Source organism: Gasterosteus aculeatus, chromosome 11 (genome assembly GCF_964276395.1).
Source record: "Gasterosteus aculeatus chromosome 11, fGasAcu3.hap1.1, whole genome shotgun sequence".
Lineage (NCBI taxonomy): Eukaryota > Metazoa > Chordata > Actinopteri > Perciformes > Gasterosteidae > Gasterosteus > Gasterosteus aculeatus.
In genome coordinates this window covers 1,904,097-1,926,445 of record NC_135699.1, presented here as the reverse complement: position 1 = coordinate 1,926,445, position 22,349 = coordinate 1,904,097, and the positions used below count along the sequence as shown (strand labels likewise).

Below are 22,349 nucleotides of genomic sequence, written 5' to 3'. Positions count from 1 at the left end.
GAGCCGGAAGGCAAAGCTCTCGATCTACCGTTCAATCTTCGTTCCTACCCTCACCTATGGTCATGAAGGATGGGTCATGACCGAAAGAACTAGGTCACGGGTACAAGCGGCCGAAATGGGTTCAGTTGAGGTGGTTTGGGCATCTGGTGAGGATGCCCCCTGGGCACCTCCCTAGGGAGGTGTTCCAGGCACGGCCAGCTGGGAAGAGGCCCCGGGGAAGACCCAGGACTAGGTGGAGAGATTATATCTCTGCACTGGCCTGGGAACGCCCCAGTCAGAGGTGGTAGATGTGGCCCGGGAAAGGGAAGTTTGGGGTCCCCTGCTGGAGCTGTGGCCCCCGCGACCCGACCCTGGATAAGCAGTTGAAAATGGATGGATGGATGGATGGATCGCTAAAGTATCTATCATCATCTTATAGTCTGCCAATAACGCGTTGTGTAAGGGGTCATATTTCCGTATTTCTTCCGACAAAAGCTCTTCATTTGGATTCATTCGCTCTTAAAAAATCTTCCATTTAAATATAGCAGTATTATGCTATAAAAACGGAAATGTGAGACTCTGGAAAGGATGTAGTTAGCAGACCAATCACAACCTTGCGGGCTGCGTGAGGCTTGCGTAGCTTTTGACGCTAGTCTAGAAAAATAAATTCAAGAAAAGACACACGCAACAACACAAGAAGGGGTAAAAAAGCACGTAAGGGGTGTGTGCGTGTCCCTGCGTTTATATGAAAACGGATAACCATAAACTAGGCTTAAAATCTACAACCATGTCCACTGTCTTCAGAGCATTGAGCTCCAGGTTGTTTTGGTTGCACAACATCACCAGGTGGTCAGAGTCCCACCTGTAGGCGGACTCATCCCCACCAGAGATCAGTCCAATGAGGGTGGTGTCAGCCGCAAACAGGCAAATCTGGGAACATTGTTTTTTTTTGCCCTGTGTGCCATACCCTCGCACGCCGAAACTGCTGAACATGCCACCCACCAGGGCCTCTACGACTGTCTCTGCGTCTTGGTCTGGTATGGCGTACGCTTCTGGCCATTTTGTGAAATAATCTATGGCCGTAAGCACATACCGATTTCCTCAGTCTGAACGTGGCAGCGGACCAACCACGTCCACCCACGCCGCAGTGTTTTGGAAACCCCAAAATGTCCGAACCCTGCAGCTCCATTCATGGCTTCCAGCACCGAAACCCGCAGGACCTTGGGAACCACCATCTGCCACCTTTCCTCCCCTGTTGCTGGCTCCTTCCATGGTGTTGCCTCCAACAGGTCCACTGCCTGCCGCTCCTGGCTCCCAACCTCCTCCAGCCGCCAAACTGCAGCACCGCTCCCCTTCTCCTCTCGCAGATCCTGCTTGCGGGTCTCCGTTCGCAGTAGTGGCACCCTTCTGCGGCACACGGTCGTCATGAGAGCGCGTCGGCATTAGTGTGGCGTGTAGGGCGACTGTGGGTGAGTGGGGAGCACGGTCGTCCTCCAATCAGAGGGTTGTCGGTTCGATCCCAGGCTCTGCTAACCCGCATGTCGATGTGTCCTTGAGCAAGACACTTAACCCAACATTGCTCCTGTAGCTGCGACTACAGCGTATGAATGTTAGTTACTGATGGCAGGTGTCACTGTGTATGGTTCTCCTGTCATCAGTGTATGAATGGGTGTGAATGGGTGAATGATGTCATGTAGTGTTAAAGCTCTTTGAGTGGTCGGAAGACTAGAAAAGCGCTATACAAGTACAGTCCATTTACCATTTACCAGCCCGGTGCACCACGTTGAAGTTGAAAGCCTGGAGCTCCTCCAACCACCTGGCCACCTGCCCCTCTGGCTCTTTGAATGACATGAGCCACTGCAGGGCCGTGGTCTGTCCTCACCGTGAAGTTTCAGCCACAAAGGTAATACTTGAAGTGCCTGATTGACAGCACCACTGCCAAGAGCTCCCTGTGGGTGACACAGTATTTCCGCTCAGCCTTGTTGAACGCCAGGCTGAAGTACACCACCACACGCTCCCCTTCAGGGCTCGCCTGAGACAGCACTCCCCCTATGCCTGATCCACTAGCATCCGTGTCCAGCGTGAAAGGCAACCTGGGGTCGGCGGGGGCAAGAACCGGAGCCTCTACCAGGGCGCACCGCAGGTTGTTGAACACCGTCTGGCATTGCTCCGTCCAGGAAAAATCCCTGTCCTTCTGCAGCAGCAGGGTTGCAGCAGTGCCAGCAAACCCCCATACAAACCTCATGTAGTACAAGGCCAGACCCAGAAAACTATTTAACTGCTTCTGGCCGGTGGGTGTGGGCCAGTCTGCGACCGCCTGGCCCTTTTCTGGCATGGTACCAATGCCCTCGCCAGCTACCCGGTGCCCCAAAAAGGACACCTCTCTCTGCATGAAATGGCACTTCTCCGGGTGCAGCTTCAGGCCGGCCGCTCTTATGGTTTGTATGTTTACTCCCCCTTCAAATTATAATCCAATAGCCTTTCATCATACTCTAATATACAAACCCCGGGCACTAGTACCGTCTCTCGTCAACGACAGCCAGTATTATAGCCAAGAGTTCAAAGTAAATGATGCACGGAGTGAAATTGTAAGTACAAGAAGTTACAGAATGTGGCTATCTGTAGTTGTTAACAAGTGTTACCTGCTTTAGGTTTACTTGATATGAGGCAAATGGAAGCGAATATTGTAGTGGGCTATGTTAAAACTAAGCTAGCTTGCTACTTTGTTAGAAACTGTCCCCAGTTAGCAAAAGTGTGAACTAGCGAATTCGAAATACAAGAAATAACTACCGACATCTCTCTATTCTTTGCATTGATATATCTCTCTAGTATTAATAAAGCTGTATTAATTTCACAAATGCCAACCGTTAAGGTAACAGTCACCTGGTGGTAGCGCGACACTGTGCGCGTGTCCTTTCCTTTTTTCCGTCCGCACCAACCTTGACTCGGAACTGCTGCTTTGTTATTACTGCCTGCTCAACTAACCCCGCGTGAGACATATTTCATCTCATACTTTTGTTTTATTTGTATCAATGTATTTCAAAACAATATGATCAGTCCCTATAGAATGTTGTTATTTATAATCAGTTAATGCTAGTGAAAACTAAATGTCATAATGTCCCTCATAACGCTATTGTGCCGGTATATCATCCAATTCATTGACCAGATGGATATAAGAACATTCTTTAGGAGAGGTGGCAGCTCCGCCCAGTCAGATGAGAGAGAGAATCAGGAGATTGACAGGGCTGAAGGAGCCGGTGTGATGGAGGTTAGTGGTCTACAGGTCTAGAAGGAATTGAGTTGAGTTTTTTTATTTTCTTCTACTGTGCTCTGCAGCTGCAGCAACTAATGATTTAGGTGAAAAAGACACAGGGCCCAGACAGGTTAAGCTGAAGAGTTACCCACAGGACAGCTTTGGTGCTCAGAACAGGTCATTTCACCACAGCTGGTTTGAGAAGCACAGTTGGTTGGAATATTCAGTCAACCATAATGCAGCTTTCTGCTTCCCATGTAGATTGTTTGGCAAAAACATCAAACATGATGCGTTGATCAGTAGTGGTTGCAAGAACTGGAAGAAAGCATTGTTTATCTTTGGCAAGCAAGAGATGGCACAGACACATAGGGACAGTGTTGTTGCATGGCAAAGCTACCAGGCAACTAGCCGACAGGGAAACGTTGCACAGATGATAGCATCTACACATGCAAGTGAGATAGTAGAGAGAAGGGAGTATCTTAGGCAAATTGTTGCAGTCACCTCCATGTTAGGGCGACAGGGACTCCCTTTTCGTGGCAGTGATGAAGGCCAAGACAACACAAACAGAGGCAACTTTCTTGCTTGCATGGAACTTTTGAAGGAGTTTGATCCTTTCCTTCAAAAATATAACCCTCCCTCAAATGCTACCTATTTCGCACCAACATCTCAGAATGAGATGATTGAGTGTTGTGCTCAAGAAGTAAACAGTGTCATTGTATCTGAGATGACAAAGTCCAAAATTTATGCCATTATGGCAGATGAGCCAAGGGATGCACGGTCAGAGCAGCTGGCTGTTTGTGTTAGGTACGTGTCAGAGGGGGCAGTGAAGGAACGTTTTCTAGCACTTACAGAGATCATGTCGTTTGATGCCCAGTCCATTGCAAACGAGCTGCAGCAGCAGATCCAGAACAGTGGTCTTGCAGAGCTTAAGTGTGTAGCACAGACGTATGATGGTGCAGCTGTTATGAGTGGGTCCACTGGAGGTGTGTAGAAGGCTCCATCCTGAGGCTATATATGTGCATTGTTATGCTCATGAGCTAAACCTGGTGTTGTGCCATACTTGCAGGGCTGTTTCAGAGGCTGTGGAGCTTTTCAACTTGTTGGAGTGTGTGTATTCTTTTTTCGATCAATCAATGCAATTCTTGAGACATTACCTGCCATTTTTGAGTGTCTCTCTGCCATTGGATCCCCCATAGCTGTTGGTCTCAGCGAAGCTCTACAAGTTCTCAACAGTCTATTCACTTCTGATGTTTCAGACACTTCTGTCTGTAACTGAAGGACTACACAAGTTCCTTCAGAAAGAGACTTTAGACCTGGCAGAAGCTTTTATCAGCAGTGACACACTGAGGGGCAAACGCACAGATGTATTTGACACAGAGCTGTATGAGAGGACCAAGGCCCTGTGCCACACTCACAGTATCCCAGAACCAGATGCTAAGAAAAGGCGTAAACGGAGAAAAATGGAGGATTTTGTCTTGGAATCAACCTTGGGTTCAGGCACAGAGTTGATATGCTCACACACCTTGACAACAGAGTTGCTTTTCTCCTGTGTGGACCGGATGGTTAGTGAGCTTGAATAACGCTTTTCTTGTGTAGATGCAGGCCTGCTAAAAGGCATCCAGGCATGCAGCCCTAAATCTCAGAACTTCTTAAGTGAATCACATTTGGATGAGCTTGACAAACACTACAGCATTAATCTGAAAAAAGAGGAGGTTCTGGTGGCCGGAAACTTCCTTGCCCGCGAAACAGAGGCTGGATGTCCACCCCGAGATATGCTAGCTCTGCACAACCTCCTAGACTCCGACATGTTTCCTTCTCTGAAGGCAATCTTTCAAGTTGCCTTAACAGTGCCTGTGAGCAGCTGCTCATGTGAGAGGTCCTTTAGTGCACTGCGTCGCCTGCACTCCTGGCTGCGTAAGACAATGGGGCAGAAAAGGCTTCACAGTCTTGCAGCCATGTCAATTGAAAGTGACATTCTGGGGGGACTGAGTCATAACACACTGATAGACCGATTTGCCACCCTCAAAAACAGAAGGCATTCTTTGATGCTTCCAACCACTAAATAATCATTTTCCTGTGATTCCATACCACCCCTGTCCCAATTGTCTAAAATCTCCTGTGCATTGGATTCTTTTTTTTAAATATAATTTGAATGTATTATGTGTATTGTGTATTTTTTTATCTGCCTCTAATGCTATCCTGGATCTAGTCCTATAGTGTTTTTATCTCTAATCCTTTAAAATAAAAGCAGAGAAAATTATTTCTCTCTTTGAGAAAAGTTCATATTTGTGTTGTCAAATTTCACTATGACCCTGACATTCTGTCTCTTGTGTTATGATATACTGAATGCAAGCAAAACTACAGAGCAAAATCATACTCTTTCTGATTAAACCAATCTATGAACTGTCTGAAACAATGGATATCCGCGGCCCAAAATGGGCCTTAAAAAAAAAATTGCCGCACCTCCAACAAGCAGGGCGCCTGCAGCCGCAGGGGGCGCCAATCTGCCAATTCCCCACACAGTGAAACGATAGATGATAGAAAACTGCTTCGCGGAGCAGAGGATTTTTTTTTTTCCAGCGCTCGTGCCGCCCCCCATGAGCCATGAAAAAATGCCGCCCCGGGCAGCTGCCCGGTTCGCCCGTGCCCAGAACCGCCACTGTACACTAGGGAGGTGCAGGTGATTGGACACAGGTGGACACAATCATGACATGACAGACAATCACAGGAGAGGACATGACAAGGCAGGAATTGACATGACCCAGGGAGAAGAGAGGCAAGAAACTGCAAAATAATACCAGACATGGACCCAAACCGTGACATTCTCACCCTTACCACAGCAGAAATGTAAAGTTAGACTTAAAGCTTAAAATGGAGGCTGCATTCCTGTGCTGGGACAGATTACAGCCAAGGTAGACGATGAGGGTCGAACAAAGAATTTCCACTCTTGGTTGTTAAAGGGAATGGATCAACACTGTGTGCCTAAAGAAACTAAAGCTAAACTGGGAGCAGATTAAGCATCTGTATGAAGCTAAGTGTATGTCACTCGTAAATAGTCAGAGCTGTTCAGAGAGGAGTTAAAGCCTCAATCCTTGTTAACCCTGATGTACCTCCTAAATTGTGCAAACACTGACCACTTCCTTTTGCAATGAAGGACCGAGTAGAGGACGAACTCAGGGAGCTAGAGGAAGCTAACATTTTATCTCCATTTAAGCACAGCGAATGGGCAGCACCCATAGTGCCAGTAGTGAAGAGAGATAAGTCACTCCCCCTGTGTGGTGATTATAAAGTGTCAGCTAATCAGGTGGTTGAAAGAGAAACCTACCCCTTGCCACGTTGTTAGCAATACTTAGTGGAGGGAAGATATTCTCCAAGATTGACTTAGCTAAACAAATAAACTGATAAAACTGAATAACATGCCTGAAGTAGGTCCCGATAGCTGTTGTGAAGAAGGTCCAGGCTGTGGCTCAGTCGATGTGTGCCCAATTACAGCCGCACATTTAGATTTCAGTCTACTGACTGCTTTACTGTATTCAGAGAAACTACAAAATCCGAGGGATTTAAATCTGGGGTCTAGAAGTGTTGATAGGGTAAACGCTTAATGATAGAAAACTGCTTCGCGGAGCAGAGGATTTTTTTTTTTTCCAGCGCTCGTGCCGCCCCCCATGAGCCATGAAAAAATGCCGCTCCGGGCGGCTGCCGGTTCGCCCGTGCCCAGAACCGCCACTGAGCGAGAGCCAGCCTGTCCCCTGGCATCAGAAGAGCAAAACAGAACTACTCCAAAGACAGCAGAGACACGCGCAGCCTGTGGCAGGGCATCCAGTCCATAATCGACTACAAGCCTGCATCACACACCTGCGACGACAACATCAATCAAATCACACAAGCCCACAGAAAACTGTGGCACTGACCCCTATCATAATGAAGTGCTTTGAACGGCTAGTCATGTCTCACATCCTCATCCCCAAGTCCATCCTCCCCCCCACCCTGGACCCCTTTCAGTTCCCATACCGGGCCAAACGTTCCACAGAGGACGCAATCTGCTCTGCTCTCCACCCTGCCCTCACCCACCTGGAAAAAGCAGACTCACATGTGAGAATGCTTTTCATAGACTTTAGTTCAGCTTTTAACACTATAATCCCACAACAACTCATCTCAACTTATCTGTAAACTAGGCCGGCTGGGGCTGAACACCTCCCTTTGCAATTGGGTATTGGACTTTCTCAGTGACCGACCCCAAGCAGTACGAGTCGGCAACAACATCTCGAGCAGCATCACACTCAGCACAGGGGCCCCACAAGGCTGTGTGCTCAACCCTGCTGACTCACGACTGCACAACAACCCACAGTACCAATCACATAGTGAAGTTTGCAGACGACACAACTCTGGTGGGTCTCATCACCGAACGATGAGACCCACTACAGGAAGGAGGTCAACCTTTTGACCACGTGGTGCAGAGACAACAACCTCCTACTGAATGTCAGCAAAACAAAGGAGATTGTGGTTGACTTCAGGAAAAGCCACACTGTACACCCACCACTGACCATTGATGGTGCTGCTGTGGAGCGAGTGAGTAGCACCAAATTCCTGGGGGTGCACATCAGTGAGGACCTCTCCTGGGCCACCAACTCTGCATCAATGGCGAAGAAAGCCCAGCGGCGCCTCTACTTCCTCCGCAAGCTCAAGCGAGTGAAAGCTCCCATACCAATCCTGAACACATTCTACCGGGGCACCATTGAAAGCATCCTGTCCAGCTGCATCACTGTGTGGGGCAAAACTGTCTCTTGCACTTTTATCGCTTACGTTTACCATAACCACTTACTGTTATACCTGCACTGGGAATGTAACAAATACATCTTACAGGATGTCTTTTTGCTGCCATTACTAAATTGCCTTTTTTTTGCACTACCATAACCTCACTTTAAAGAAAAACTTGCTGCTGCTGCCGTACGTGTATCTGTATGTTTTGTTTTTAAAATATTTTTTTATATCTATATCTATTTGTATCTAAATGTCTTGTCTTATCAGTTGTTGTGCCTGTGCACTTTATATGTTTCACCGTGGGAGAGTGGGAAACGTTTTTATCGATTCCTTGTATGTCTGACATTCAAGAAATTGACAATAAAGCTACTTTGACTTCTTTTCTCACATATATTTTTTCCAAATACAGTACATGTGAATATTTACAGTGTCAGGGTAGTAAAAATTGCAAAACAAAAACTGTTCAAAAAGAATAGGTATTAAGATGCCAGGCTACGTCTCTCAAGACCCTGCACACTTTACCAATCAGTCATCCTATGTCACAGTTCTTTTTCTCTGCACAGCCCTCAGGCCACTGAGGCCATGGGGCCTAGCCCCACCCACAAGATTGCCCCATTGCTAACAAAACAATTAACCCTGTAGTGACACAAAAATAACCAAATAATAAACCAAGCAACCAACAAATAAACAAAAACATACCAAGTGTTTTCCCCCCACCAAAATCACATTTGTAGAGAGAAAACCCCATATTAGTGATAAACACAAAAACACCCCCGCAATAATGGTTCCCACCACCATTCCCCTGCAAAACCTCTCTATTTCTACCGAGTGGAACATCCCCTCTGTTTCCACGAACCCCGGTTCAACTGCGTGGGTCAAATGCGTGTAGTGTTGAAATTAATAATAATAATAATTAAGTTGTAACTAAATAAATGAGAAGTTTGACAGCCAATGTGGATATTTTCATTACTTTATACCAGAAGAAGTTAATACAGATGGCCGTTGGAAATGACAGTGATAGGACTCGGAGAATAGCGGCAGGACAGCTTAGCGCCGGCGTTTGTCTGGCTGCACGCTGCGTGAGCACGCCACGTGTTAACGGTGTTTATACAGCTGTTTATCAAAATTTGTGTGATTGTGTTTGATCCTACATATTTTAGTGGCATTTTGAATGTTTTTGTACAGCAGGGAAAGTAGCCTAGTGGCAAGGTATTCCTATTACGAAGACTTGCGTTCGAAATCCACACCAACCACTGTTTTTTTTTTGCGGTCTTTTTCACTGCGTGTCCTGCTGACATGTCAATGAGCTGCATGTACTGTGATACTTATGATATAAGAGATAGCTACTGCAATTGAAAGATACTGAAAGTAAAGAACATGTTGAGCTGTCTTAGTTGGCCGGAGAGCAGGTTGTTTTTATTTTCGTTGATTGTCGACATGTATGGGTTTTCCCTGTTTTGTGTCATTTATCAGAAAACTTTCATGAAAACTGTGAAAGAATTGTCAGAATTTTTTTTTTGTTCCTTCTAGTGGATCACTTGTCACTCTCTTATCTCCATGCAGGGCTAATAGTGCAGTATTATCCAGAGTAAAGATGAAAAGGTTTTCATTTTTTTCTGAACTTCCTCTCGTGTGTGTGTGTGTGTGTGTGTGTGTTAGGAAGGGTTATTGTGGTAAATTGTCGTAGATGAAAATAGCAACCAGACAAAGTGAGTAATTATCTGCTCAAGCAGCCTTTGTCTGTCTGCTTTGTGCCTCTCTTAATTTCGTTATTTACCTCGGATGTGTCTTTTTTCTATATTTTCCTGTCTAACCTACTTTTGCTGTCAAACTAGCTTTTCTACGCCATTTTCAGAAAAAAGTCCATGGACAGGCTTAAAACGTATAATTACGTAACATGCTATGGTGATTAAACCTTTATTCTCTAGAAAGGATTGAGTTGAGTTTTGTATACAATCCCGTTTGCAAACCTAATGTGTCCTTTCTTGTTCTGCAGGTCAAAAATCAGGGTAGGCAGTCTTACCAGTGTGTGGAGATGATGGCAATGCAAAGTAAGTGCTATGTCACTACGAAATGCTAGCTTTTTTCTGCTGATATGCATCCAGCAGATAAAGACAAATGTAAAACTGACAGTTTTGTGTAGTTTCAGAATATAAACATTTGCAATCAAAATTATTCATTGTGTATCAAGGCTGGCGCATGCTTCTGCGTCTTTACGCACCGCTGTGTCGACGCACACGTTTCAATTCATGGTTCAAAAAGGCTTGCGTGTGTTGCAGAGCAATTCACCGCTAGAACAGCAGGTGGAGTAACGTGTTTTTGCCGAAGAGAACCTAGAGAGTGACTTCTTTGTGTGTGGAAGTCGTTGGTTTGTTTATTTATTTAGCAGAGACTTTATTACCCCGTGCATCGCCACTGCTGCTTTTCATCGCGGACACATTTGTCCTATATTTTCCTCCACAACTTTGTGCACCTCTTGACCGGCAAACCGAGGTTTGCGGAGATCTCCCTCCATGAATCAGTCATATTTACGCATTTCTTCCGACAAAAGCTTTTCAATCTGATCCATTCTCTTGTAAACATTCTTCATTTTAATAATAGCGGTATTGTGCTATGAAAACAGAAATGTGAGACTCCATAAAGGATGTAGTTAGCAGACCAATTGTAGCCTTGTGCGCTGCGGGAGGCTTGCGTCGCTTTTGACGCAAGCCTAGGAAAATGGGTTGACACACGCAAGGTAGTGTGAAAAGGCACGCAAAGGGCTCTTGCGTCTGCATTTCCTTGCGTCGCTCTGAAAACGCAGAAGCATAAACTAGGCTTTAGGCTTATTAAGGCTTATTGCAATAAATTAAGTAGACAAGAAGAGTTCAAATAATTAAATAAAACTAATATTACATTTCACTACATTTACGTTATGCCATTAGCTGACCCTGCTACCACTACTATTACTACTCATATGGCTTGAGTGTGTTCCATTGGTATTATGTTGTTAATTCTGTATTGTTTCTGCAGTAAGTGAGGCGGACAGTGTGGTGAAAGTGGCAGAATGGCATCAGACCTACTACGCCTTAGACTCTGGCATCCAATCAGGAGCTACCACAGCCTTGGATGATGAGAGCAACACTAAGTATAGCAGTCATAAGAAGAACATTGGTAGTACTACAACCAGTACTACAACTGCTACTGCCACCAATAGGGGTGGAGGAGACACAGCAGCTGATGGACTGGAGAGCCCCACGGGTAAAACTTTAAACACTAAATGAACTGATCAAGATTAATAATGGGGACATTCCTTCTCTCTTCTTCCTAAATATGGTTCTTTTTAAACAAAGACTGTTATCACATTAACTTTCTGTTCATCAAATGCGCAATCTGTGTTGTTCAATTCACTTAATTTTATTTTGTATAGGCCAAAGTTTTCCCCACGGGGCTTTGCAATATCTATACATCTGAAATCTATCCCAAAACCCTTACATTGGCACAGGAATAACTCTCCTAATAATGAAAAATAACCTTTAATGGAAAAAGGAAGAAACCTTAAGGAGGAGAACAGGGATTTTTCTCCTGAGATGGAAATAATGCAATAAATCTGTACAAAATGAAGTAATATGACAGTTTAGTGCGGTTCCTGTAATACCAAATGGTCTCTGCAACAGGATGCAATGATCAATGGCGTCCAACGCAGTACTAAGGTCTAATAAGACGAGAACAGGTCCTATGTCTGATGCAAGTAGAAGGTCATAATTTTCACCAGTGTTGTCTGTGTGGTGAGCAAGAAGGTCCTGGGTTCGACTTCGACTCCACCCAGTGGCCTTTCTATGTGGAGTGTGCATGTTCTCCCTGTGTCTTTTCTCCGGGTACTCCGGCTTCCTCCCAAAGTCAGAAAATATGCTCTAGGGATTAGGTTAATTGGGCTAAATTGCCCATAGATGTGTGGATGTGAGTGTGAATGGTTGTTTGTTGATGGATGGATGGATGTCAGATGCCATGCCAAGCCAAAGTTTTAGAAGCTCATCAACTAAGCGGTCTAAGAAAGCATTCATTTGTAGTGATGGCTCTTTTGGTCCAGGTACGAGTCCAACGAGAATCATATTTTCTTCCTTGAAACGGTCTTCACAAGGTAGATTCAAAATGACCGAGTAGATGACTCCAACTGAATATGGTGCATCTTTGAAAGGTTGGAACCAGTCCACATTCAGCATCAATGCCAAATTATTTGGCTGTGCTAAAAAAGGCTCTCCATTCACATGGTAATCCTGCCATACTTGTCCATCATATACGTCTGCTAACACACACTCAGGTATTTTCCGCTTTCTCCATTCTTCACATTTCTCTTCAAATCCAGGTCTTCTAACAAGTTCTTCCAGAGACTGTATAACACTCTTGTAACAGTAAGAACGTATTGGATTGACATACTCTTTACCGCAAGAAGATTTTGCCTTTCTTAGCAAGGCAGAGCCACATTTCTTCCTTAATGCAGACTTCAGATGTGGGTGATTGTAGATTGGTATGTGACCACAAGTCTTACAAACCTTTGTGCCATCACGTCCGAGCTCGTAGGTTTCAGTAAGCATATATACTGTCATACATTTTGGACAAACCACATACTGTAAGAAGTTGTCACGGAGGACACCAGTCCATTTCCTCAAAGAGAATAAAGTCTTTGGAATATTGCTTGCAAAGGCAGTGAGGGAACTAGCACAGACAACATTTCCAAGTATCCACATGAAATGTTTGATGCACAGAAGAAGTGATGTGATGGCGTTGTCAGAAATCCTGAAGGTTGATTGCCATGACAAAAGCATCATGGCCAGAAGTTTCATCAACAAGTCTGGTTTTCACTTGTGGACTGATCACTTCCATTCCTCCAGATAAGTGATAGTTCTTTAGTTAGCCAACACCTTTGGATCAAAAGTAGGTTTCTTAATAGGTTTAAATACAGCTACCTAACTGTGGTACATGTCCTGTCAACAAAGTAAAATTCCTAATATCCAGTAAAGACGTGCTAAGGGTAAAACGAAGACAGCTAGAAGGTTTAGACCTAGAAATTGTGAAAGATTGTCAGTTTATCAAGGTCGATGTTGGAAAAGCTATATCAGGCCCACTGCTGCCTCCAAGGTTCCTACACCAAGAGAAATCGGCATTGTTTGAAGGTGTAGTGGAAATTAGCAAGACGGTCTGACAAAGCTTCTTGGAGTAAAGAGAAGCTTAAGTACACCCCTGCACCAAGGAACTTTAGCAGGAAAATTTATGTTGAAGGAATACACACTTTGACCCCCTCTCAGCCACTTTTGTAAAGACGACCAATGCTGCGCCGGTCGAAAAGTATTCTGCGCGTTTGAATCAATATTTTTTTTTCAGTCTATTTTTAGTTTTGGGTCCGGATAGTCAATCCCAGCTTTTGCAGATTCCTAAAGAAAGGTTTGTTTCACTGTTGTGATTTAACTCAGCCTCCATCTTCTTTTTTGATTGCTGATATGTATAGATCCTATACTACAAGCCTTTCCTTCTCTTGCAGTCTGCGGCAGGGCAAACCATCTATGCATGGGTAAGAATCATGCGGATTAGAGAAGGATGGTAATGTGCTCTGGAGATCTGTTGCCTCAGGGGTGCCCAACTTTTTTGTCTTAAAGAATAAATGAAGGCCCTCTGTGATTAATGAGTGCTTTTTTCTCATGATTAATAAAGCAAATTAAAAACACAAGTTTCTTTAAGAATTCATATAGACCTCAGTATTAATTACTTTGTGAAGTTCTTTATTGACAGGAACTTTGACAGGAACTAACTTTGAGAGAAATTTGTCTGCACCCACACTGAGAGGGGGTCAAAGTGTATTTCTTCAACATACATTTTCCTGCTAAAGTTCCTTGGTCCAGGGGTGTACTTAAGCTTCTCTTTACTGAAACCTGGTTCCACAAAAGAGGAGCTTGATAACTGAAGTCTCTGGCCCCCAGCCTACTTTTTAAAACAACAACAACAAGTAACCCAGCATCTATGGAGCGCAGCTTTAAGAAACGACGGTGCCTCACCAGCAAGTGCCTTGTAGGTGAGGAGAAGTACTGATAATCAAAAGTTCTTTTCATGGGCTTAGTTGGGGGTTCGCTGTCTTGTCTTGATTTAAGAGTTAGGTAAGGGGGGGAAGCAGGATGTGCTGAGCAGGCAGACACAAGTCTGACAGGATGGGGAGTCAGTTTCTGTTCTGGCTGAGGAATGCAAGGTCTGCGGTTCAACTAGCAGATGTGCCAGCCTAAGGGGGGTTTAGAGACACACCAACACTATTCAACATACACTCTGTTCGCTAATGTTTAGGTTAAGTCAGGAGTCTGGACATTGGATGTGACTGGATCTTTAGATGCGGGGGGATACGCCAGTTTAGGGCCAATAGAAATCTTTCCTTCTCGGTCTTTCAAGGGTTAGAAAACATGATGTTCTTGCTGATGTTAGTTGTTCTTCCGGCCTGTGTGCTGCCTGAACTGCTCCTGCCTTTGCAAACGCAGCGCTGATACTTGACCTGTGATCTGACAAATAAATCTCCCAGAACGAGAAGTTGCTGAATTTTTGATAACCCCAACCAGGCTCCATTTCTTGAACACGTATTCTTACAGTACCTTAAAATCTATTCTTGATTTAACAGGGAGCCAGTGCAGAGAAGTTAATACAGGAGTGATATGATCCCTTTTCTTAGTTCTTGTTAATACACGTGCTGCAGCATTCTGAATCAACTGGAGAAGCTTAAGAGATTTACAAGAGCAGCCTGATAACAAAAGAATTAGTAGTCCAGTCTGGAAGTGACAAACGCATGAACTAATTTTTCTACATCACTTTGAGACAGGAAGTTCCTGATTTTTGATATGTTACGTAGATGAAAATAGGCAGTCCTTGAAGTCTTCTTTATATGCGAGTTGAAGGTCATATCCTGGTCGAAGAGAACTCCCAGATTCCTGACGGTGCTGCTGGGTACCAGAGCAATTCCATCCATAAAAACTGTATCACGTGACAGCTGGCTTCGAAGGCGCTCTGGGCCTATCAAGATAACTTCTGTTGTTTCTGAGTTTAGCATCAGGAAGTTGCCGGTCATCCAAGTTTTGATGTCTCCAAGACATTTTTGAAGTCTAACTAGCTGGTCCGTCTCTCTGACTCTCTCTGCCCTCTCTGTCTCTCTCTGCCCTCTTACGACACGACGGACTGGCAAATCCCCTCCGGCTCCGTGGCTGTCTCAACCGGTCCGTGCCATGAGGGCTACCATGCGAGCGTCGGAAAGGAGATGGCGTAAATATAAACGACCTGACAACCTGCTTAAATTTCAATCTCTCCTCTCCTCGTTTTCTGCTTCTATCTCTGCTGCCAAAAGCTCTTTCTACCAATCCAAAATCGAATCTTCATTCTCTAACCCCAAAAAACTCTTCTCAATCTTCTCCAATCTCCTCGAACCCCCTACCCCTCCTCCCCCCTTCTTCCGGGAGACTTTGTCAACTACTTCACCAAGAAAATAGCTGACATACGCTCCTCCTTCTCAAACCCATCTCCTACTTCTCGCGTCCCACCGACCTCACCTCTTTCGCCCTCACTTTCCTCTTTCACCGCCCTCTCTCCTAACCAAATTCTTACCCTAGTAACCTCTGCCCGTCCGACCACCTGCCCTCTTGACCCCATTCCATCACATCTTCTACAATCTATCGCACCTGACCTTCTTCCGTTCCTCACCTGTCTCATCAACAACGCTCTGTTATCTGGCTGCTTTCCCAATTCTCTGAAGGAGGCAACAAGAGTCAACCCCCTCCTGAAGAAACCTACCCTCAACCCTTCTGAAGAAAACAACTACAGACCGGTCTCTCTTCTTCCCTTTTTGTCCAAAACCCTTGAACGTGCTATCTTTAATCAACTCTCCTCTTATCTCCACTGTAACAACCTCCTTGACCCCCACCAGTCAGGTTTCAAGGCAGGCCACTCCACAGAGACTGCTCTCCTTGCTGTCTCAGAGCAACTCCACACTGCTAGAGCCGCCTCTCTCTCCTCTGTCCTCATCCTTCTGGACCTCTCAGCTGCATTTGACACGGTCAACCACCAGATCCTTATTACCTCCCTTCAGGAACTTGGTGTCACAGGCTCTGCTCTCTCCCTTCTCTCGTCCTACCTCGACGGCCGCACCTACCGGGTAACCTGGCGAGGATCTGTGTCGGAACCTTGTCCTCTTACTATTGGAGTTCCTCAGGGTTCCGTGCTGGGTCCCCTCCTGTTTTCGCTTTACACCAACTCTCTTGGCGCTGTCATTCGCTCGCATGGCTTCTCTTACCACAGCTATGCCGATGACACCCAACTAATTCTCTCCTTCCCTCACTCGGACACCCAGGTGGCGGCTCGGATCTCTGCCTGTCTAACTGACATCTCTCAGTGGATGTCCGCCCACCATCTGAAAATCAACCCCGGCAAGACTGAACTACTTCTCTTTCCCGGAAAAGGTTCGCTTACCCAGGACCTGACAGTCAACTTTGGAAACTCCGTACTAACACCCACTTTGACCGCTAAGAACCTCGGCATCACACTCGACAGCCAACTCTCCCTGACTCCCAACATCACCGCGACAACGCGATCCTGTAGATACACGCTCTACAACATCAGGAGAATACGTCCCCTTCTCACTCAGAAGGCAGCGCAGGTACTAATTCAGGCTCTTGTCATCTCCCGCCTGGACTACTGCAACTCCCTCCTGGCTGGTCTCCCTGCCACCGCCATTCGACCTCTGCAGCTCATTCAGAATGCAGCAGCTCGACTGGTCTTCAACCTTCCGAAATTCTCCCACACTACTCCACTCCTCCGCTCTCTTCACTGGCTACCGGTGGCCGCCCGCATCCAGTTGAAAACATTGGTGCTCACGTACCATGCTGTGAATGGATTGGGTCCAGCTTACATCCAGGACATGGTCAAACCCTACATCCCAACCCGCACTCTCCGCTCTGCAAAACTACTCGTCCCTCCCTCACTGAGAGCAAAACACTCGACTAGATCTCGACTCTTTGCTGTCCTTGCGCCGAAATGGTGGAACAAGCTCTCTGAAGACATCAGGACCGCAGAGAGCCTTCACATCTTCCGCCGCAAACTAAAGACACACCTCTTCAGACTCTACCTCGACTAAAGACTAACAAATTGTAGCACTTAAATTGTACTTGTAACGTCACTCATCTATAGCAAATAGTAAATTGGCTTATTTGAGGAAATTGCACTTTCTTGTTTCTTGTTCTCCTGAGTTTGTACCCTATGGTTGACTGCACTTATTGTACGTCGCTTTGGATAAAAGCGTCCGCTAAATGACATGTAATGTAATGTCTCTTCTGGCTTGATTGACAGATACAGTTGAGTATTGTCTGCATAACAATGGTAGTTTATGCGGTGTTTCCTGATAAGATCGGCCAAAGGAAGCATATAGAGGGTAAATAAAATCGGTCCAAGTACAGAACCTTGTGGGACTCAGTGACCAACATTGTTGGTCTTTGAGGATTCACCGTTTACAAGCACAAACTGGGATCGATCCGATAAGTAGGATTTAAACCAGCTGAGTACAGTTCCTTTGATACCAATTAAATGTTCTAGTCTCTGCAAGAGGATACAATGGTCTATGGTATCATATGCGGCACTTTCAGTGAAACAAGAAAAGAGATGATTCCTTTGTCCGATGCAAGTAGAAGATCATTCGTAATTTTCACCAGTGCGGTTTCTGTACTGTGATGCACTCGAAATCCTGACTGGAAATCCTCGAACAAAGCATTGTTTTGTAGAAAGTCACATAATTGATTTGCGACGGATTTCTCAAGGATCTTAGAGAGGAAGGGAAGATTAGAGATAGGTCTGTAGTTAGCCAACACCTCTGGAGCAAGAGTAGGTTTCTTAAGAAGAGGTCTAATTACAGCTACCTTGAAGGACTGTGGTACATGTCCTCTCAACAAAGACAGATTCATAATATCTAATAAGGATGTGCTAACTAGCACACTAGCAGCTTGGTCGGAATCGGATCCAAGAGACAAGTAGAAGATTTAGACTTTGAAAATAAGTCAGTCAGTTGATCAAGGTTGATGGAAGAGAAGGCATCCAAACAGGCATCAGGGCCCACTGCTGCATCCAAGGCTCCTACATCGGAGGACAGGTCGGCACTGGTTGAAGGCAGGAGACCATCAATTTTCTCATTGATAGTCAGAATCTTAACATTGAAGAAGTTCATGAAGTCGTTACTAGTGAGGTCCAAAGGAATACACGGCTCGACAGAGCTGTGACTCTCTGTCAGTCTGGCTACAGTGAAGAGAAACCTGGAGTTGTTTTTATTTTTCTCTATTAATGATGAGTAATAAAATGCTCTTGCGTTACGGAGAGCCTTCTTATATCTTTTAAGGCTGTCTTGCCAAACTAGCCTAGATCCTTCTGATTTGGTGGAACGCCATAATAGTTCAAGTTTCCGCACAGTATGCTTTAGGTTCCGTGTTTGAGGGTTATACCACGGAGCAGACTTCCTTCTTGTTGCTATTCTTCTTTCCAGAGGTACAATAGCGTCCAGTGCCACTCTCAAAGAGCCTGTAGCAGTATCGACAAAATTATCGATCTGGGACGAACTGAGGTTCTCACAGGAGTCTTCTTGTACCTTGAGGCAGGGCACTGAACTTAGAGCAGAAGGAATGGCTTCTTTAAATGAGGCTACAGCGGTATCCGATAAGCGTCGACTGTAGAAACCCTTGGCAGGAGGAGGTGGTTCCGATAGTAGAAATTCAAAGGTTATTAGACAATGGTCCGACAGGAGAGGGTTCTGTGGAAAAATTGTTAAATGTTCAATCCCAATCCCATACACAAGAACCAAGTCGAGAGTGTGGTTAAAACAGTGAGTTGGTTTATTTACACACTGACAGAAACCAATTGAATCTAACAATGAAAGGAATAAAGTACTAAGGCTGTCATTGTCGACATTCACATGAATGTTAAAGTCACCCACAATAATTACCTTGTCCGTTTTAAGGACCAAACTCGTTAAGAATTGTGAAAATTCAAAAAGAAATTCTGAATAAGGACCTGTGGCCCTGTACACTATTACAAAGAGAACCGGCTGGATTATTTTCCAGGTCTGTTGCGAAAGACTGAAAACCAGGCTTTCAAATGAGTTATAATCCACTTTAGGTTTAAAGTTTATTAAAAGGCAGGAGTCATAAATAGCTGGCACTCCCCCCCCCCCCTCGGGGAATATGAGTATTAACATGACCCGGAGGAGTCGCTTCATTTGAACAGAAATATTCCCCATTCAACAACCACGTTTCAGTAAGACAAAATACATCAACATGGTGATCTGATATTAGTTCATTTACCAAAACAGCTTTAGATGACAGATCTGATATTCAAAAGACCCTCTTTAATTCTCCTATTTTGTTGCACTATTGCATTATTAGTTTTAACTTGAAGTTATTTACTATAACTCCTCGGTTGTTTACCTTTAACTTAGATTACTGTGTCCGTGGGGCAGACAAGGTCTCTATAGGGTTCATTATGCTGAGTGACTGCTCAGATTGAAGCGCAGAGAAGTGTGTAAGACTGCAACTCTGCTCCCTGGTCTGACCTCTGGGTCATGAATTAAGTCCACTAAGAAACTGGGTCAGGTTCTTAGAAAGAAATTCAGCTTCATCCAAAGTGGGATGGATGCCGTCCCTCCTAATCAGACCAGGCTCTCCCCAAAACGTCTTCCAGTGATCAACGAAGCCCACATTGTTTACTCGGCACCACCTCGACAACCAGCGGCGGAATGACGACATGCGGCTATACAAGTCGTCACTGGTCAAGTTTGGGAGGGGGCCAGAGAAAACTACGGTGTCCGACATTGTTTTAGAGTACGTACACACCGATTCCACATTAACTTTAGTGACCTCCGAGCAACGTAATCGGGAGTCATTAGCGCCGACATGTATTGCAATCTTACTGTATTTATACTGTACAATATTACTGTATTTAAGATAAGACTATGTCGCCCGCTCTGGCCCCCGGTATACATGTAACTATGGTCCCTGGTTTCGCTAACTTCACGTTCCTTGGGAAGAAACGGTTTGAAACGCGAAGTGGTTGGTGGTTAACAGTGTGCTTCGACTTAGACTTACGCTTACTCCGGACTGTCACCCAGCCTCCCGGCTGCTCGGGGGTTGCTGGGGGACGGCTAGCAGGAGCGAACGCTACGTCTATGTGGCCCGCACCGGCGATGGAGGTGGGCTGGGTAACTACAGCGGCTAACGACTGAGCTTCCATGGTGCGGAGCCGTGCTTCTAGCTCACTAAGCCTCGCCTCAAATTTATCAAATATACTACACTTCTAACATCTACCATTATCCATAAGGGAGGCAGAGGAATAGCTAAACGTGTGACACACCGAGCAAGAAAGAGCAGGAGAGGTAGGGAGGGAAGACATCACCAGGTTAGCTGCTAAGCTAATGCTAACGCTAATAGAAGTAACGTTGACGCTAAACAACGTCTAAGCAACTATTCGATGGAGCGAAAATTTGCTAGACGGTGAGGTGTTTAACAACGCCTCACATAGATAAGAATTCACTGTTTGTGATGAAAAATATCACGCTCAACTCAGTTGACCTGCTGCATTTTATAGTTCTTGAACCGGATTGGTGTGTCTACCATTAAGCAATCTTGTGCACCTGAAGGATGTGTTTAACCATTTGGCACATGGGTGTGGTAATTTGACAATCAGTGCTTTGCAATTGCAAGGAAGTGACATCTTGATATACTTGTGTAATGTATAGAACGGTGTTTTGTTGGGGAGCTGGGGCCACAAGGACCTGGACTCGAAAGCAGACTCAAAGCGAGGTAGTCAGGGTCAAAAAACTGTCTTCACTTCAGGCAGGGCACTGGTAGTCACACAGAGCAGGCGGATTAATCCAAAACAGTGGGCAAAGATTCACGGGTAGACAGAAACAGGTCGAAACACGGGAAGGCAAATTTGGGTAACTTGCTTGGTAAGCGTGAAAACAATCTAGACAAACTGGCACAGAACAACCGTTTGCTAAATCAGTTCTTTGAATGTCATTCAGGAAAAACAAATATTTTTTAGAGTGATTCGTTAATTTCAACGGGGGGGGGGGGGGATTGCTCAACATTTTATTGTTTCATTTCAATCAATGCAAACATGTATCACATTCTCATGTAGGTTAGTGCATGTAAACCAGCAGATACTAATTTAAAAGCAATGCCTGCATAAAATCATGTATCATAACAGTTTGGATGATTTGAAAGTAATTTATTATCACGGCAAACAATTACACTGCACTAAACTGAAAATTGTAAATGTCGGGAAATGAACGAATCATTTCTGTTTCCTTGACTGAACCTATGCAACAGTCCCGATGTGCGGCCACGAGAAAATGAACAAATCTCTCTTTGAGAGGACTCGTTACTTCACAGTCCTTGTAAGGATTCGAATTGTTCACAAACACGTGTTTAGTGTTTTGCAAATCACTGTGTGAATTGTTTTGCAAACATTGTGAGGCTGACCTTGTGCTTATAGTGGTGCAAATCTTTTGATTTTAGGGTATATTCAACCGTAAAATATGATGGGCACACCTACCGGGTAACCTGGAGAGGCTCTGTGTGGACTACTGGAGTTCCTCAGGGTTCCATCCTGGGTCCTCTCCTCTTCTCTCTCTACACCAACTCTCTCGGCTCTGTCATTCGCTCGCATGACTTTGCTTACCAACAGCTATGCCGATGACACCCAACTAATTTTCTCCTTCCCGCACTGAGAGCAAAACACTCGACAAGATCAGGAGTCTTTGCTGTCCCGGCTCCTAAATGGTGAAATGAGCGCTCAGACTACACCAGGAGTCTTTACATCTTCCGCCGCAAACTAAAGACAAACTTCTTCAGACTATACCTTTGACTAAAAAAAATAAACAAATTAAAAATTGTACATATAATGGCTGTTATATACAGCAAGTTGTAAATCAGCTTATTTAATGAAATTTCACTTTCTTGTTTGTTGTTTTTTTTTAGTTTGTATCCTAATGGTTGAAGTGCACTTATTGAAGTTGCTTTGGATAAAAGCGTCAGCTAAATGACATAATGTAAAAAACTGTAAAACAACTTTAATAGAGGTTAGCGCAGCAGTTTTAACAGAAAACAAACCCATCGTCAGAAACATTGCGAGGACAAACAATGAGTATGACCTCATGTGGCCGTGAAGGTGAAATTTGGTGGTTTGCGTTTTTTGGTGCTACAAAAAAAATAAAGCAGTGAATGAGACATGGCTGCCTAGTTCAGTTTAATACAACATTACTATGTTGGCACCTTGAACAACAGTATTGAGTCAACAACCGCTGTTGTTAATTTCCTTA

The 22,349-nt window shown here is 44.9% G+C and overlaps 1 protein-coding gene across 3 annotated transcripts in view; it reads left to right on the top strand.

Annotated features, from left to right (window-relative positions):
* The window catches only part of LOC120827230 (junction plakoglobin a), a 127,195-nt gene that overhangs the window by 16,435 nt on the left and 88,411 nt on the right, over positions 1 to 22,349 (top strand). The window contains exons 2-3 of one of the 3 annotated variants that reach the window (XM_078084375.1): positions 9,990 to 10,044; positions 11,006 to 11,233. In XM_078084375.1, coding sequence (XP_077940501.1) covers positions 10,029 to 10,044; positions 11,006 to 11,233 — 244 coding nt within the window. In that variant the 5' untranslated portion in view covers positions 9,990 to 10,028. Of the gene's footprint in view, positions 1 to 9,989; positions 10,045 to 11,005; positions 15,263 to 15,387; positions 16,453 to 22,349 lie in introns of those variants that run through there. The other 2 variants (XM_078084376.1, XM_040189961.2) reach the window with 2 other exon arrangements.